This window comes from Protomyctophum bolini (assembly GCF_963924005.1).
Source record: "Protomyctophum bolini genome assembly, chromosome: 5".
Lineage (NCBI taxonomy): Eukaryota > Metazoa > Chordata > Actinopteri > Myctophiformes > Myctophidae > Protomyctophum > Protomyctophum bolini.
In genome coordinates, this window is record NC_137866.1 from 39,622,367 (window position 1) to 39,641,554 (window position 19,188).

At 43.6% G+C, this 19,188-nt stretch overlaps 1 protein-coding gene across 2 annotated transcripts in view; it reads left to right on the plus strand.

Annotated features, from left to right (window-relative positions):
• LOC308316088 (protein bicaudal D homolog 2) overlaps positions 1 to 18,413 on the plus strand; it is a 30,100-nt gene extending 11,687 nt beyond the window's left edge. Inside the window, exons 5-11 of one of the 2 annotated variants that reach the window (XM_080764453.1) lie at positions 1,448 to 1,960; positions 4,069 to 4,755; positions 5,170 to 5,376; positions 7,192 to 7,371; positions 10,255 to 10,406; positions 12,664 to 12,711; positions 15,297 to 18,413. In XM_080764453.1, the coding sequence (XP_080620579.1) occupies positions 1,448 to 1,960; positions 4,069 to 4,755; positions 5,170 to 5,376; positions 7,192 to 7,371; positions 10,255 to 10,406; positions 12,664 to 12,711; positions 15,297 to 15,342 (1,833 nt within the window). In that variant the 3' untranslated portion in view covers positions 15,343 to 18,413. Of the gene's footprint in view, positions 1 to 1,447; positions 1,961 to 4,068; positions 4,756 to 5,169; positions 5,377 to 7,191; positions 7,372 to 10,254; positions 10,407 to 12,663; positions 12,712 to 12,960; positions 13,334 to 15,296 lie in introns of both variants that reach the window. The other variant, XM_080764452.1, reaches the window with a different exon arrangement.
• Positions 18,414 to 19,188: the final 775 nt, after the last annotated feature.

A 19,188-nucleotide genomic window follows, 5' to 3' on the forward strand; every position in this document is an offset into this window, starting at 1 on the left:
ATAGACGCCTTTAAATATCGTGTCAGAAAATTCATGTTTATTATCCAGTCGGACCATCGAAGAGACATCCATCGGCTTTATGAGCCTGCGAGTGTGAGTAAATCTATGTTTGTGTCACCCTGAAAAATACGACCTTGGAGGGTGAGAGCGAGCTTTGTTGTTTGCAGTAACCCAACAGCAGCGTAAACTGTTTACAACGGAACAAGGAGTTCCGGCACATATTTTACTAAGTATGTGTTCCGCCTCTTTCAAGCTGTTCGCCACAGTTATATTATGAGCAGCAGTGTTGTTTGTTTGTGTACATTGACTGTGCATGCCATGAATATCGAACAGTTTCCCTGTAGATATACAGTAGCTTAACCACGAAAATAGGCAATCTGTAAAACCCAGATTTTTATCCATCCATTATACTGTATAATCCATAAATACTTTTTTTCCTAATGGTAACTATTGGGACAAAATCCAAACTATTAGATTATGGATTCTAAACCAAGTAATGTAATTGAAGAATACTCAAACTTGAATGTGTCCTACTGTATAACCAACTTGAACCATAGCAAGACCTTTCAAATCTAATAAGTAAAGATATGTTTTAATTATTTAACAAATGACCCGATAATTACGAAGAAATGCTGCCTAACAGATAATTCTTTAATACAATGTAGTCAGTGACATGGAAGTCATTTATTATTAAATACTTGAACATAAAACATGAATCCTAAAGCATGCATGGTGACTGTAGTGTACTGTAGTAGTACTAATATATCTATTTTCTTAATTTGACCTGGTGTTCATAGACATCAGACTTTATCAAGATGAAACACCTTTGATGTTGACTGCGTTGTCTGTTATACTGGAATCTGATGAATGTTGTCTACGTCCGTATTTATACAGTCAACTCATGGAAAGTTGATATGGGTCTCAAGCCTTCCCTGTTAACTTGATATCCTTTACCCGTCTCCTTGAGTGCCTGAATCGTGACTAATCAACAAGGTACTTGATTTACATGAACAGGATTTCTGCCAAGGGGAGAGACGAACTATTCAAAATTGGTAATACTGGACCGGTGCCCTTGGGGAACCTCCATGCAAATTGTAAATACATGTCAACTCATTTGTGCAATACTTCTTTACCTGATGTAGTTGTCAGGCCTATCTCACATGTTCTCATACGCCGCCCGCCACTTACGATAATTGGTCAGTGCAGCCTGTGTGATTTCAGATCTGAGTGCCCACTCCCGAAACATTGAACAGGTTTTTAAACTGTATTTAATTATCATAGGGTCCGGGGACTCCCTGTGGTCCTCGACAGAGTTCCAGTTAAATAAATGATTGACAATAGTTCAGAAGAACCAAATTGACTCTTAAGGTCGCTGCACACTGCTGTGTTTTTCGGATCTTTAGCAGCGTTTTTCCATGAATACTGACGTGCTGCTTTGTTCTCCCAGGTGGAGTTCGAGACCCTGAAGCTGGAGGTGAACCAGAAGGCGGAGGAACAGGACGAGCTGCGGGCGCAGTTGGACGAGGCGGCGCGCCTCCGTCAGATCGCCGAGCGTCAGCTGGATGAGGCCTTGGAAGCCCTGAAGGAGGAGCGCGAGCAGAAGAATAGCCTGCGGCGCGAGCTCTCCGCCCTGTCCCTCAACCCCTTCGACTCTGTGGGGAACCTGGAGCTCCACCTGGACCAGCTGGACGACAGCCAGGATGAGGGTCCGGGCGGAGAGGGAGGCGAGGGAGGGGAGGACCAGGACAGCGGCTATAACAATGGCCCTGGCTCCGCTCCCCATTCTGGTCGGCCTCCTCACTCGGGCGGCTCCAGGTCCAACGGCCTCATCCAGCAGCGCTTCTCCACGCCGCGGAACAGCGATGTGTTCCTGCGCGCGCCCACCTCCGGATTGGTGTCGGACCTTCTGAGCGAGCTGCATTTCTCAGACAGCCAGAAGCTCAAACAGCAGCTCATGCAGGTTGGTTGGTTGGTTGGTTGGTTGTCTGTCCTTCAGCTAAGTCCTACCTGGCCGGTTGTTTGTCTGTCCTTTGAGTCCTGCCAGGCTGGTTGTCCGTCTTTCATATAAATCCTACCAAGTCGGTTGTCCAGAGTCCTAACAAGCTAGTGGTCCGTCCAGATATCCAGAGTATACACTTTTACTCAAGAGGATACAAATGGAATAAAATGTTTAATGTTCTGTTGTCCTAATGATGACAAAGATACACCCACCACAAAAACACTAGCTTTTATTGCATTTTATTACAACCACTTTTATTACTTGCGTGGTTCCAGACCATAGACCTCCCCCCTCTTTACTGAGTGGACTGCTTCTCTGGTCTGGCATTGTGTTTTGAACCTGCTGCTGTTTTCCCAGTTGACAAAGCAATTCCAGAGCGTGGGGGGTGGGAGGAAGTGGGGTGTCATCTAATGACTAGTCATTAGATGACACGAGCTGTTGTTAAGCTGGAGGAGGAACGTAGCTGCAGGAGCTGACTGGTGAGGAACGTATTGGTGCGAATTATCTTTCATTTCAGCAATGGCAGACTGAAGCATTCAGTGTGATATATCGGGCTATTATTTATATGTCTGTAAGTTATTTACCAGTCAACCTCTCCCAAATAAAGAGGAAGAGGAACATAATAATTGTTTGTGGTCTAGATGTGAATGTCATTAATGACATTTTTACAATGTCAGCTCAGCAGAACCCACAGGCAGAACACCACATCCACGACTCACTGAGTTTTTACTGTATGCTCAGACCGTTACTCGTTTTTTTTAAATTTTAATCATTATTGAGGAAGCAGAGTAAAGAGCCTTATTTGCGGTACACTGTGTGGCTGCTGACAAAACGGATGTATAAGCTCACAACGTGATGCCTTGTTGGCTTGTAGATCAGTAAATTGTTGTCAGGCAACACGGTTGTGTGATGGAGTATACAGTGGGACATACATTAAGTGTATTGAGGTTGCCAGACAGGTTATTCCTGCTTGACTGCTCCCCCTCTAAAACACGGATGATGACTAATGTATGCAGCTACTTCCTGTTCCAGACCACATCCTGTCTCAGGCCACGGACGGAGGACTGCGTCTTTGTTCAAACCACCACAGTGACGCGGCGTCATCGCGCCCATCCTTCCATCTAGCATCGCTCACACCTGTTAATTAGGCTCCATTAATAAAGCGTACTTTAGAAAATTAAGAATGTTGTTGACCTTTTAGTACTGCTCTTTTCCTCAATGACATGTATAATTCATAATGTACTCGGAGAGAAAGGGGGTTGGGTGTGTGAGCGTCTGCCCAGCAGATGTTGGGAATGTGGGAGCCGAGATGTCTACCTCGCGTGCTCCTTTTACATAAATAATGCAATCAGATGAAAGGCAGTGGACGGTGAAATATATGTTTTAAGGCCTTTGAAATATCCTTATGTCTCCTGGATAATAATAGTAAACAGGCCTGCCATGGCCTTGTCCTGAAGATTATTAAAGTGATGAACCATTTCAACCCTATATAATTTGTTATACGACAAATAGCAAAAAATAGCAGATATACAATCTCACAACACGTCACATTGCACCGCATTGTGAGCTTGTACATTGGCTATTTTTGATGACATGCCCAAAAAGCACGTTATGTTGAAAGTTGAAGGTCTTTATGAAATGAGATGATATTGACCATAACAAATAAAGAACGGAACCAGTTCTAGAACCAAAGGAGTAGTAATAGTAGTAGTAGCTATACTGCTACAGTAGAGGATGACCAGATAGCATGAACACCATATATTTGCAACGCCCCCGGTTTGATTCCCACCACAGACCTAGTATCATCATTATCATCATTATCCCACTCTGCTTCCACCTCTCTGCACTCTTCACATCTACAAAGCTAACAAAGCAAAACCTGCCTAAATACAATCTTTATATAGGGTTTGTGTTAAAATCTTTCAAAAATGATTCAAAAGCTCACAATATATTGCCAAAGCTTTGTGAACTTTTTTTTTAATAGCCAAAAAATAGAGTAACCAATATTGATTTGAATAACCCGAAACATTTCCAGAGGTTTTATATTTCCGTCTTTTCTCTCGTATTAGGCGGAGCGGGAGAAGTCCAGCCTGACCTCCACCGTGGAGGAGCTCCAGCTGCAGCTCGTCAAGACCAAGCAGCTCCTGGGCCAGCAGGAGGACAAGGTGGGCTCGCTGACACAGCAGCTGGAGGCGGCGCAGGGCCGACAGAAGGCGGCGGCGGAGCGCGAGAACAACGGAGACGATGACGACAACGGCAACAACAACAACGGCAGTGACTTCGACTACGAGCTGGACGCCAAGAGCACGGAGGTGCTGGAGGCGCGCATGCGAGCCGCCAGCGACGAGCTGCTGCTGCTGCGCGAGGAACTCTCGCAGGCCGGCGCGCGCTACAGCAACCTGGAGCAGCGCTGCAGGCAGGAGAAGGAGCGCTGGCGGTCCGAGGCGCAGGAGCTGGCCGACAAGATCCGCCAGTGCATCAAATCCAGCAAGCAGGACCAGGACCGCATCGGCGAGCTGGAGAAGGAGATCGGCGCCACGCGCCAGGTGGCCACCGACCAGGAGGGACACCTGAGCGTGGCCCAGGAGGAGCTGCTGGCCTTCTCCGAGGAGCTGTCCAACCTCTACCACCACATCTGCGTGTGCAACAACCTGACGCCCAAGCGGGTCACCCTGGACTATTACAGGGACGGGGCGCGAGGGGGCGCGGCGGGCACTCCGGGCACCGGGAGGCGGTCGCACCACCTCAACCCGCAGGTAGGTTAATGATTAATGATCGGCGAAATGTGTAATTGTCTAGCAGATAATTACTATTTAATTGTGTTTTTGGCATTGAATGTTGGAGTCTGTTTGGCTTTAGATTTTGTAAACAAAACATGCACAGGACATAACAAATATAAATAAATATAATTTATTTATTAAATAAATATAATTTATTAAATAATCAGAATAACCAGAATTTATCTGAATAAATATAGGTCATATTGAATATTTATCTATAGTGAAAATGGCTGATCTACAACCTCACGATACGTTGCATTGCAACGTATGATGATCTTGCAGATCTGCTATTTCCACAATTTCTGAAAATGTTTGAACATTTTTTTCATCGAAACGATTTCAAGTGTGATTTAGGCAGTAATTGGTAATTGCCAGTCCTCCTGCCCACAGGCGCGGGGGAAGCAGCAGCAGCGCACCAGTGAGCTGTTGATCTCCAAGGCGGCGGCGTTGCAGTTCATGGGGGACGCGGACGGCGCCGGACACAACGGCAGCGGCGACCCGCCCAGCTGTCCAGGGTCTCCCACCCTGGACTTCAGGGACCCTTCCAACGTCCGCAACCTGGTGGCGGTCATCCGCTGTCAGATCAAACATCTCCAGGTAGGACCACAGTCCTGTCTCTTATCAGATCTCGAGGTTTAGCACATCGAGAGTTTATCAGTTGACTGCTACTGTTCTAAGGGGGGATTATCAGGTTCCCTTAAACAAAATAATTTCAAATTAAGTGATTAAAAATAGAAATAAAAGTACTTTTACTACACTGACACCGTGGTTTTATCACCAAAAAAACGGCAGAGTATGAAAAATAAATAAATAAAAGGATAAATAACATTGTACACTACAGTGTATTGAAATTCAAAACGGTAAATGTGTCATCATTCTCCTTCACTCGTCCACTTGGGTCCCTGGGTCTCTCATTTCCCCTATGTTTGCTCTAAATCAGTATGCATCCTGTCATTGTAGAGTGGAAGGATGTGAGAGAGCAGTGGAGGTGCATGAAGTGAGAGAGTTTAACTAATGCAGGGTGGCAGCTGCAGAGAATCCCTCCTCCTCCTCCCTTATAATCAGTTCAGGGTGCCCCTTTTGCTCTCATTTTCCATATCATATGATGCTCAAAATGTGCATACTGATGACTAAATAAATACTTTGCCATCCACACGTTTTGTCTTAATCCAACTGAAATATATTTTATCCCTAAGAAATGAAAATCGAATTGAAAGCAAAAAAAGAAAGAAAAGTGCATTGCATCTGATAATTTGCATAATGGTTTGCCAGGACTAGAGAGTCAGTAGACATAATGCTGAGCCCAGACATTTTGATGTGGTTGAGTCTCTCTAGGAACGGGTCACGCCCTCAGGACGGCCTTGACCTTAATATAACCTGTAGGTCTGACTAGCTTAGATAATTAGAGAGTCCAAGTTGAGCTGCACCAGTCAGTATCACATAGAATGTTCCCATGCATAAAAGGATGTTCTTGTCATTTTGTTATCTTGAAATTTTAAACCCTATATATAGGGCATAGCAGTGGGCGTGGTTTTCTGGTTCCACTAAAAATCATCCATTATTATTTTTCCCATAGAGATTTACAAAAATATTTATATAAATTATTGTAATCTTAGAATCAAGCCATCCAGGATCCTGGTGAATTGTAACACCTCTGATTCTGTGAAGAAAGAAATAAAGAAAATGTATATTTAATCATGATATGAAAACTCACATATCATAATAATATATTTGTGCTGAATGTTGCTGTAATTTGGTAGTGTATTTTTCTTTCTCCCAGGAATGTCAGCAGATGTCATGTCTAGCGCACTGTGAAAATGTTGATCCCCTGCAGAGAATGTTCCACTGCATAATATATTTCTGAGCCTTTTAAGCAGATTGTTTGGCATTTAGCTATGATTAGCGAACCAATAATTGGACACGGGTGGAGTGAAACACTTAAAGATTATGTCAAGATTTCTCAAAGATGATTATTCTCTCAGTCACCTAATGTCCAAGAGCAGCGTTGCCCGTGAAACAGAATTTTCTTTTGTTGACACTGATGTCTGAACCTCTTTAAGCCATTCATTAACGCATCTATGTCACTTTAGCTTTTAACCACTTTAACCATTATTTTAAACTTTAGCTATTGAAAAACCGCAGATCTACAAGGTCATAGCATGGCACCGAGTGCAGCGCTACGAGCTTGTAGATCTAGTTTTTGAAAAATCGTGAAAATATGTGCAAATCTTTGCACATATTACATATAATGTTTATAATTACATATAATGTTTGGGGTACCGTCCTTGACATGAAATAGTTTGAGAACCACTGATATAGAAACTGGTTTTTCATGATTTATGATTTAAGTTATTTGCAGAATCTGGTCGCAATGGGTTAAGGCCTGTGTCAACTTCCTTTCTGCTCCCTAAGGTGGCAGTGGACCTGTGTCGGCAGAGGGGCGCGCTGCCGTGCTCGGCGCTGTGCAGCGGCATCGAAGCCGATCGGGATCCCGAGACCCTCCTGGAGGAAGTCCTGAAACTGAAGTCCCTCCTCAGCACCAAGAGAGAACAGATCGCTACACTCAGGACCGTCCTCAAGGCTAACAAACAGGTAGGATACTTACAGTATACATGGACACCATTTAGCAGACTCTCTCTTATCCAGAGCGACTTACAATAAGTGCAAGATCGGAGTAAATGTCATGAACCCTAGTCATCAAATGACAGGGTAAATGGTCTCTTAAATAAAGTGTAAAGGAAGTAATTTTGGTCTACCAAGTAAACATCACACCGTCTTTTTAAACAACATGCTATCTAAAATACAAATGTAAACAACAAAAACCAAATAACAACAAATACCAAACATTATCTGGCTGCATAGTGCATAAACTAGCATACAAGGAGAGAGGAATGCTATCAGGGTGAGGTTGAGTCTGAAGAGGTGCCTTTTCAGACTGTATATTGGGTAGTAGTGAGTCTGCATTTCTGACTGAGGGGGGAAGGTCATTCTACAGCTTGGGACTCAGCCAGGCGGGAGAAGAGTCTAGTACGTGTGTGAGTGTTGTCCAGCTAAAGGCCAAATTATTCTTGGAGCATTGTGAAAACCTTGTCATACATACTTATGGGTAACGGGTACGGTCGCCCCTTTTCCATCTCGCCCCACTACTCTACCTAGCTGTAAATAACAAACACAAATTCATGTCGGTGATTATATAAAATGTATTATATTCATTTATAATTGTTAAGTTCACTCTGTATATCCATGGGCATAATATAGCATCATGATGCCATTACAAAACATGGGCTACATATGGAAGAAATGTGTTTAATAAAACTAAATTAACCTAAATTAACTTAATTAAGCAGTCACTGTCTCTGTCCCATGTTATTCTTCCTTGATTTTACAGAGTAAAACTACTATACAATCAAATAAATCTGTATACAAGATAATTTCATATTTCAGGGAGGGAGGGAAATGCTAAATTAACTGTTAACTACATTAACACTTTTCCCGGGGTTGAGTTGGTAAAGGGGCGAGGTATTCTACTTATGACATACATTTACGTCACCAGCTCATGTCCACGAGGACATCTGCATAATAATTAATTGGATTAACTGTTGCACCCATTATCACCAGTGTTTAGAATTGGGAGCGGGCAAAAACTGGAAACCAGTGAAGTGAATGCAAAAGCGGGGAGACATGTGAAAAGACCACATGCTGTCAGTCATGCTGTTTGCCTACGCTGGGCAACAGATGTACAGGCTAACAATACTGAAAGGCCTCAGCCTGTCAGCCATGTCATGTCTGAACTGAAGCCAGGCCACATTTGGTGTTTTGGGCTGCTATTTCAAGGACGTAGAATGGACAACAGTTTTTTCACCCTTTATTTATACGGGGTAGGTTGAGGTTTGTGAAAGCTCTTTTTCGCCCTGCTTCAAAATCACATGCAGGTTTAAAACTGGGAGCTGCCCTGTACAACCACAGTCCTATTATTACTGTTGCTCACTGTGCTGCTCCACAGGAGCAGTTGGGGGTTCAGTTCCTTGCTCTTGGGTAATTCATCAGCTGTTACTCAGGGAGGGTTGAGTGTCAGTCATTCACCCAGACTTTGGGAATCTTTTGACCACAAGCGTACTGCTCACTCCAACCTTTAGGCCACCGCTGCCCCTCTGTTGTTTTTACCATGATGCTGCTGTCAGTCAGTGACCTGACCTCAGCACACTGTAATCCTTTAGGAGGATCAAAGGTCAACGTCAGTGTTTTCTTTGTGTCACTGAGGAACTGGGGAACTGGGAGAGACACTGGCATAGCCCTTTGATCTGATTCTGACCACTAAAAAAAGTAACTGTCCATTATTTTGTTGGCAATTATTCTATTGATTTATTATTTTGATTAATCGAATGATCAAGATTTTTTTTAAATATCGAATCGATTAGTCCGATTAACCCATTTAGGCCTAAGGCCGATTCTAAAAACGCCTCTAAATCCTGACCTAAGTTTTCTGAAAAACTTAAAATATTTATATAGCATATTTATTTACATTTTTGAATACTGTACATACTGTACAGAACCCCAAAATGTAAAACAACAAACAAAGTAAAACACCAAAAGGGGTTCCCGCCCAGAAAGGGCATATTAGACCTATTTTATACTTGATTGTACAACACTCACACACAAATAGCGGAAATTGCTGATCTGTGAGCTTGTATTGTGTGTGATATTTGATCTATTTCCAGTAGAGTTTAGTGGTTCAATCATTTCCCCTCTTACTGTAATATGACCCTAAATGCTAAATTTAGCCTCAGAACTGTCAGTGTTACTGGTGTTTAAATGACTAGACTAGATAATGTAAAATCGTGGGGAAATCTTTGATTGAATGAATAAACATATGTTGACATAAGCAGTGTCAGTGTGGTTGCCCTATTTATTGTCATAGGCACAGTTGTCACAGCGTCCTGATGTGATTGATGTGATATAGGTTATATTTTCATGACGGTGTGTGATCTGCTTCTGTTGTGCTTTTTCACAGTTTAGCGCCCCCCTTTTACAGTACACACACAGACACACTGGTCTGATTGTCTGCTCCATATCCACCTTTATAAAGATTCAGACTATAATTCATTTAAACGCTAATTTCAACCCGGCATCCTGTTTTGACATTCTGTCCTTTTGTCCAAATGTAAAAAAAAAAGAGAGAGAGAAATGGCAGAAAACAGCAGATTTTCACTATTCATACTCGTAGTACGATGGAGTATATAGGGCTTAACTTTCAGAATGCATGGGATAGGCAGAATTTTTAGACATAAAATGTATGAATTGTTCAACTAACTAGAGATAAGTTACTTTTGAGATGTAATAGATTTCACTTCCCTTGTTAATTTGGTTTGACTTGCACAGACTTACGTTACGTAATCTGTCTGGCCGGGTTCTGGGCTCTTGAACTCAGGCTGGGCTGTCTGTACTAGACTCAATATATCCTTTTAATTGTTTCAGACGGCAGAGTTGGCTCTGGCCAACCTGAAAACCAAGTACGAGACGGAGAAGTGCATGGTGTCGGAGACCATGCTGAAACTGAGGAACGAGCTCAAAGCACTGAAGGAGGACGCCGCCACCTTCTCCTCGCTGCGCGTCATGTTCGCCAGCCGGTAAGCTCGGTTACACGGGTGTGTGTACTGATCACTCTTAGATCACCAAGCAAATGAATCAAAAGTCATAAATGTGTTAGGAAAACGGTCATTGGTTAGAAAAGCCTTATTTATACTACATTGGGCACCGCTGTCACACACTGGAAAATATCCGAGCTATAAGCTCACAACACGCTATTTGTTCGCCTATTTTGATATGTCCAGAATAGGGATGCTGGGGTTCACGTGTTTAAAAAATGGGAAAATATCTTCACTGGTTCTGGTTCTTTTGTACCGGAACCTCTAAAATTGACTGTACACTCAGTGGACCTTTTGCTCTCTGAGTGGAGTATGATGTTAGAGAAAAATGATATGGTCTCTAGGATAAAACTGTATCCTCTTGGAGTCTGGTAATTTAGTAAAACACGCACGAGGGTGTGTCTTGCAGAAACAAAACTAATATACAAGCTAATGCGATGCAGCACGGTGTTAGCTTGTAGATAGACCTGATGGATCTTTGTATCTAAGTGACATGCAGCGTACTATGGTGTATAAATTAGCCTTACGCATTGTAATCCTAATTAAAGAGTGTTTTCACTCATGCCGTCCAGTGAGAGCATGGACTCTTGTTCTAACCATCTGTTTGACCCTCAAACAGGTTTATCGACCCTGTCTGGTGTCTGTCAGGTACCGCTGGTATTCCGGGCGGCGGTGGCTCAGGGGTAGAGTGCCTGGATGGGAACCGCAAGGTTGCCAGTTCAAACCCGGGCTCCCCCAGAGTTACTGTCGAAGTGTCCTTGAGCAAGACACTGAACCCCTAATTGCTCCCGATGTGCTAGTTGGTGCCTTGCATGGTTTCCGCTGCCATCGGTGTATGAATGGGTGAATGTAATGCACAATCTATGTAAAGCGCCTTGGATAAAGGCGCTATATAAATGCACCATTTACCATTTTATTTTACCATTCCTCACACTCTGTATCGGTGCTTGTTGTCACAGTGGGACAGGTTTTCACTGCTGCTAGTTAGTGTCACCTAATGAGCTTAGCTGGCCTTCTTAGGCCTCTGGTAGTCCGGGACACTGCGCAGGCTCACGTGAAGATTAGGAAGCACATGCCTTGGCCTGTGGTAACAACAGACCAACTCAGGAACCTGTCGTCTCACTCAGAGGAGAAGATTAATGACAAGAGGCAGTGAGAGCGAACCGGAGACCTGGCTTTGGCTCTCGTGGTGTGTTTGTGTGTGTGTGTGTGTGTGTGTGTGTGTGTGTGTGTGTGTGTGTGTGTGTGTGTGTGTGTGTGTGTGTGTGTGTGTGTGTGTGTGTGTGTGTGTGTGTGCGTGCGCGCGCGTCCAGGTTTAGACTTACTGTTCACAGAATACATTACTTCATTAAATTCCTCTCACGTGGGCTCTAGCGTGTCTTGAGAGAAAGTTTAAGTTAGTGTGTGTATGTGTGTCCATATCTTGGAATGTTTGAAATTGATTCATACTTTTGTATTTCATCCTTATTGTAATTTCTTCTTGGTTATGTTACTGTTATGTTTAGTTGGTTAGTTGTTCATTGCCATGCAGGAAGTGTTTTTCTATTTTTATGGAGCTGCATTAGACGTCTGGTCTGTCTCCAGACTCTTATGAGCTGTCATTTGATTATCCATAAGAAGGATTGCTCTACAGACAGAAAAGAGGTCACCACTGGTGCAAGCTTTCTGATGCCATCTTGTGGGCATTTAGAGACATTACGTTTGTGTATATATGGAGAAATCTTTGGTTAACCACTTAAACCCAACATCGTCAACGACCAGGGTACCCCAGGTGTCTCTACCTTGCCATTCCCTTCCCCCCCAACTAGACCAAATCTCTTACTGTAGCTCAGTGGTTCTCAATCTTTTTACCACCTCACAAAATATTTGGCTCTCCAAGTACCAACATCATACACATACATTAATACTATAGCATACACCTAACAATATACAGTGTGTAGGCCATCTATGCTGTTTTAAAGCTTTTAACTCGCCAGCCACGCCACCTCCTAAGCACGCCACCAGTCCCCCGGCCACCCCCACCTTTGTCATTTTCAGGAAGATTCCTCGTAGCACCAGAGAGGTCGTCGTGCACCGGTGGTGGTACGCATACCACAGGTTGCGAATCCCTGAGACTTAGCTGAAAATGGCTGATCTACAGTACAAGGCCTTAGTGATCTTGTAGATCGGCTATTTTTGCCAGTGTTTAGAAAAAGATGTGGATTGATTGATTTAGTTTGATTAACTTTTGCCTAAACAGGACTATTAGAAAACGCCTCATTTTGCCACGGGAAGGAAACGGCACTAAGTAAGCTATAGACGATAATCAATTTGGGTGCATTGTAATGGTCGTGAAAATGGTTTTGTTGTGCATGTAGACTGGGTTTTTAAAGCGACCAAATAAACAACGCTTGAAAGTGTGATTAATCCGATTTCTCACAGTAACCTTTTTATATGGTGTGCATGTAAACTTTCACATGTGGTTTTATTCTTCTAACGTGTGTGTTCTGTGCATGTTGTGTGATGATGCATGGCGTGTGTTTTGTGCATGTCTCAGGTGTGACCAATACGTCACCCAGCTGGACGAGATGCAGCGTCAGCTGGCGGCGGCCGAGGACGAGAAGAAGACCCTGAACTCTCTGCTGCGCATGGCCATCCAGCAGAAGCTGGCCCTCACCCAGCGCCTGGAGGACCTGGAGGCCCCCGTCTCGCCCCACCACAGCCACAGCAACAGTCCCCGCCGCTCCCGGGCTAAGGAGCTCGGCACCAAATCCGGACGGGCCCCCAGGAGCCCCCGCAGCAGCCCGGCGCGCCCCCCTCCGCTACGGGGCAGTCCGCGCGCCAGCCCAGTCTTCGGCAGCAGCGGTGGCGTCCCCGCCATGGCCACCCACCACCTCCGAGCCCTGACGCGAAGCCTCCACACAAGCCCCGTAAGAACCCCCCTCTCACGTCGCCCCGAGCCCCCCGGCCAGGCGGGCGTCCGGTCTCGCCGCGGCGAGGGCCTCTCCCGGGATTCCACCTTTGTTAGGAGCCGTAGCGTCGGCGATGTCTTTAACGCGTCGTCGTCAGATCCCGGAGAGCTCGGCAGTGACGTGGGGTCGGCCGATTCTCTGGACAGAGGTTTTCTGGTCAAGACGTACGTCAGAGATACGAGAAAGGGCGCCACATCCCGGAGGGGTTCCAATCCCGCACGCCAGGACACGTTTATTTCAACCCACGTCGCTCACTCTTCTGGCTCCACATGCCAGTCTTCTTTGTATTCTTCATCGATAGAGAAACTAACCTCTTCAATTAAACCTAAACCTTTGTCTGTCTGTCCTACTAACACGTTTGAAGCACAGGGCACCGCTAAACGAGACCCAAACCCCCCGTCAAAGGCAAACGTAGATGTTTCCGTGCGAAGAAAACAGCATGTAGCATTAGCCAACACGCCTAATTCTGTACAAGTGGTATCTACGAGCCGCAACGCATCTGACGGAGACACTGCGTGTTCTCAGCTCAACACTCGGTCCGTCGGCTCCCTGGGAGCCTCCCCTCACTCTGCCCCTGGGTCGGCTGCTAAGAGTAGTGTATATGGGGTCAGTAGAGAGGCCAGACGCGGAACAACCGAGGCGGCCAACAGTAATACCAATAAGTGCGGTGGAGGTAGAGCTCAGTCTAAACCAGCCCGGGCCCAGAACTCACGATCCAAATCATCTCGCAGACGATGAAATGCTGAACTCAGTGGCAGAGCCTGACCGATATATTGGCTATTATTGGACATTTCTGACAACATTGGTATTGGAAATTATTTAACACTTTGAGGGCTTTATATTAATTTATGACATATTCCGAGGCTGCCGGTATTGTTTAATTACCTTTGGAGCATACGCCGAAGTATTTGCGCCTTTGATCCATGAAAATCTGCTTAAAAACATTCCAATGATTTGAGTTTGAGCCGACAAAAAAGCCACTTCCGTGATCTGGGTCATAGACAAAGAGCAAAGCGAGCTAAGATTGTCCCTACCCCCTCGTTCACTTTGCATTGGACTCAGTTTCCCAGAAGCCCTTGCAAGCCGGCGGTTGGTTGATTTCCGGTTATGTCATCATAACACGTCCACCTCGTCACCAGGTCCGCGACAAATCCGCTATTTCTTTTAAATTATTACAAAACGGCAAATTAAACGCATAAAACAAATAGCAGGTTTCGCTTACGCAGGGGGAGACAATGGATTAAATAGCGTGGAACGCGGGTTATGCAGTTAAACTGATAATGCAGCCGATGTGTCCTGATTGTTTAATCTTTAAAAAAATTCTATCACGATCGGTATCGGACCCAAAAATCTTGTATTGGCCGGGCTCTGCTATTATATATAGCATATAGTGTTACTCTTTAAGTTTAGTTTTTGCACATTTAGTTTCTTTCTAATATATCAAGGCGGGCTAAATTACCCATTTAAAAAAGTGCTGCTGAAGTAGAACTCTTAATAACAAGTACCCTTCAAGAATTATTGCAATATTTATAGTGGGTGCAGGTCTTTTTTCCGACAGCATATTGATCCGAAACCTCAATCCTAACCTAACCCTAACCGCAAGCACGGGAGCAGCGCATGTCGGACCATCGCTTTTTCGCATCGCAGCGACGGTCCCCCCGCTGCGGAGCGGACCGTTGCCCCGTCGGCTAGAATGCTGTCGGAAAATATTGTGCCTCCCATTTATAGTTTGATCATGCACACTGATTCCATAATGTCTAATAGGGTAAACGAATGCGTATCAACTCCTTATTTGTTCCATACCTTCTGTTGTCCCATATCGGTGCTTTGTTTTGTGGTTTATATGCATGTTTTTCTATCCTTTCCATTTCATGAACTAAACGTTTTTCCCGTTTGTCTCTGTCTCACCCTGTCTCTATAGCGCTGACATGGTGCCGCCGTCACTCCAGCCCCTCTCTCCTCCATAAGGACATGTCTTCCTGTCGACCAACCCTCCTCCCCCTCCCTCCGTCTTTCCTGACCTGAGACATCTTTCCTGTCCATCCCAGAACCTGACGCCACATTCCAACACCGCATCCACCGCAGCAACGGATTAACACGCCTAAACTCAACCCATGTCATCTCTGTCACTTCTGTCCTTTCTGCGGGGAGTGGGGAAGGTGTGTGTATGCAGTCTGGAGATGATGGGTGGGTGGGTGAACTGGCTGCTCATTGCTCTTTGGCGTCATTTACTTGGTGTCCTGCTCCCCGGATGTGCTCCTCCAACTCCCACCTCCATAGTCTGCTCAAGGCGTGTGTGTTGTGATAAAAGCATTTTGACAGTATTTATTCCACTCGAATGAAGGACATTTCATGTACAGTATTTCCCCGTTTTTTATTTCCTCAACCTCTAGATTTACAAATCTTCTCCTTCCAGCCGTGCTGCGTTTTGCGAGGCTGCGATCCATTTCTTTGATGTTGCGTATATTGACACTCTTTTGCCTTTAGCCTGGTCACCTCCTGACATTGCCTGTCTGGCTTGTTGTAGTATTAGCATTAGCCCCGTAGACCAACCACGATAGTTACGACGGTGTCACTTGCTGACAAGAACTTCAAGCTAACGGCAAGTTAACAACACGCCACAATGGAACATGTTGTTAGTTTGTTGCTAATTTGAAGATCAGCTCTTGCCGGCAAACAATGCCCCCATGTGATGGGGTATAAATTAATAATGAATTAGCTATATCCCTCTCAAGTACTTGACGTGTTCTAGAACACTTGCAGCCTTACTAACAGAATTGATTTCCTGCAAGCACAGAGAGCTTTCGCTGATGTGTTCAACTTTATCCCTTCCCCATCACTGGTGGTACCTTTATAAATCCACTCCTTTATTTTATTTTTATTAAATCCTGCGATCCATCTGACACTTTGGGTTTGGCCGGCCAGCCATAACCTGTAACCTTTTAACCGTAGGTCAGTGAAGAGTTCATCTTCACTGGTGGAACTATAGCTCTGCCATAACATCACCATCTCAGGTCAAAACACTCGTCTGCTAACAGGATCTGTTGGATGGTTGACGGGCATAGTAGAGCCTAAAGCCTAATTTATGCACTGTCGCACGGCCGAGAATGGCAGACCTACAAGCTCTCGCCGTGCGACACCACCGCGCGACTAAGTATAAATCGGAGTTAAAGATCTTCTTGATGTTCGGTGGGATCAGAGTACGTTTTTAAACTGCCTTCGCTTTCATTTGAAATTGCATTCTGCAGTGATGACGCAACATATTCACGCATCATTTTGCAGCAAGGGCAGAATCCCTCTCATTTTGTTAGGCCATCTAGAAACACAAAATGGTGTGGAGCACCCCTCCACCTTAAGATACATGTATCCTGCATCACCCTTGTATTGCAGAGCATAAATGAGGCCGGTTGCCTCGGCCTGTTGCAGGGCTGTAATAACACTGTAATGTCACTGTAGATATCTTGGGGCCTACTGTAACTGTACCCAAACCATCTAATAATAAGATCATTTGAAGTTGGTCCGTGGTATAGGAGGCATCATAATCTGATTCTGATGCTTCATGTCCTCATTAACAGCAGATAGTCTCATTGCATGTAGTACTGTAGTTAAGCTTTATTCACACCTTTAGAGGAATACTTTGACATTTAAATACTTTTTTATTTATTTAATCTGCTTGTCCTTACCAGATATTGGTGTCTGTCATTAACAAAACCATTTTGATACTTTGCAGGTCCGTTTACATTAAAACAAGCAAAAATAATAGTAAATAAAAGTTAATAAAAAAAAAAACATTATTAAAAAGCTTTAAATCATGTAAATCATCCCGTTTAAATCAAGGTTGCATCAGGCTAGAAAGTGAAGTGAAAGCAGACACATCAGGCAGGTCATTCCAAGTTCTTTGTGTTCCAAACGATAATATAGAAATAAATGTCAAGGTATTCCTGATGAATAATTCATGATGGGGTCATTGGCACCCCATCAGACTCACTCCTGTGGAACACGGTTAATATTTAAAGTCATTCTTTTAAAATCTGTTGGGGCCAGTTATTTTATTCAGTCTTTGAACATGGCAATTAAAACAAAACACAAAAAAGCTCAATGAAGATAAATTAACTATTGTTTAAAATGTCTTTTACGTCCTTTGTTTAATAATTTAGTGCCTTGGTTTACCTCATGGTCACAACTCACCACTGTAGAACATACGTTTGTTTGGTGGTGTCATTTCTGAAGGTGGTTGGAAGGTATGTTTTTGCTTTTGAGGAAACTCATTGACTTGTTTTAGCACTGATTTAGACAATATTCTATTCTGTTGTGGTAGAATATTGTACATCGTTTCACTGGCATGCTTCATATGAGTTCATTAACATTCAGCTTCCAACATGAATCCATGATCACCCTTCCACTCTTGTTGACAATTGCAAACTGACAAAATTAGATAGAAATGGATTTGTAGGCAAACGTTTTGACAATGATAGTAAATCCTAATTAATAGTTAGGCAAAATATAAAAAAACACCTTGAATTTGGCCTCCCTGTTTTGGGTGCCATTATAGGCGAACATGTCTGAAAACAGCAGATCTACAAGCTCACATCACGTTGCGATGATCATGTGACACTTAATGAGCTTGTAGTTAGACTGTTTTCAGTATTTCTCACAAAAACAACTATAGGCGTAGTGCTTAAACGGTTAAGGGTCATGCTATGGACAAACGAAGGTCTCTTTTATTGATGGGTCATTGTTGACGAACTCGTGTGGAGGCAAAGGATGCTCCGAAATGTGAATATACTGTACGTTGTACCATAAGGAAGAAAAATGCTGATTGGAAGTTGTAAATGAATTTGATCCACTCTCACAGATGTGTATAATTTAATTATTGATGTATGATGATTTTAATTGACAACTATTTATGTGGTCCTGCTTTTTGTGTACATTGTTGTAGAAAAAGAAGACCTAACTTGTTTGGTGGCCCCTGGCTGTTGAAGTGTATGCGAGTGTTCCTTCCATTGACCTGTGAACCACTTTTGTCCTGAAGAATAAAGCAAATTGTACATGTAAGTTCAGATTGTATTAGTCATAATTATCATGATGATTCAATTATTTGAAATCAATACAGTAACTATTTAGCAAAATATGTGTGAAACTTGTGGATAATGCAGTGCTGAATGGGCAGTTCTCCCTTTTGTATATACGGTACATTCATTGCAGTGTGTCTGGACTGTGGAGAAGCTTTTAGTCCATCAAATTACTTAGAAGTTCACAAGGTTGTATACACTGGATTTAAACTGTTCCCTTGTGGGGGAGTAGGCTATTACATCCATTGTTTCAAATGGTGTATTGTTATTTCTTTGTAGCTGTCCTTAATTAATAATTCCATGGGTTTTAGTTACAGCAACTGTCTCCTACTATTATATTTTCTTTTGACTTGTGTATTTGTGTGTGTTCTCTAAAAGTAGAGTTTCTTATTTAGTAAAATAACTGAACAAACACATCGCACATCTGACATAAATCCCCCCCCCCCACACACACACACACACACACACACACACACACACACACACACTCATTTATTAGAAACTGTAAAAATAAATAATGTACTCTGACAAGCACACAGGTAATCTGAGATGACAACTTTCCTATTTGCTAATTTGGGCTTTGATATATTGACTTGTCTGGTTTTTGGTCGATTGGGTGTTTTGAAGTTGGTCCCTGGAGAGTGAAGCATGACTCTTCAACTTCTAATCCTCATGAACACACAAAGCCTATTTGTTCTTCCACCAATTTGAATTAGGGCTTAATTCTCATAGCGGGGAAAC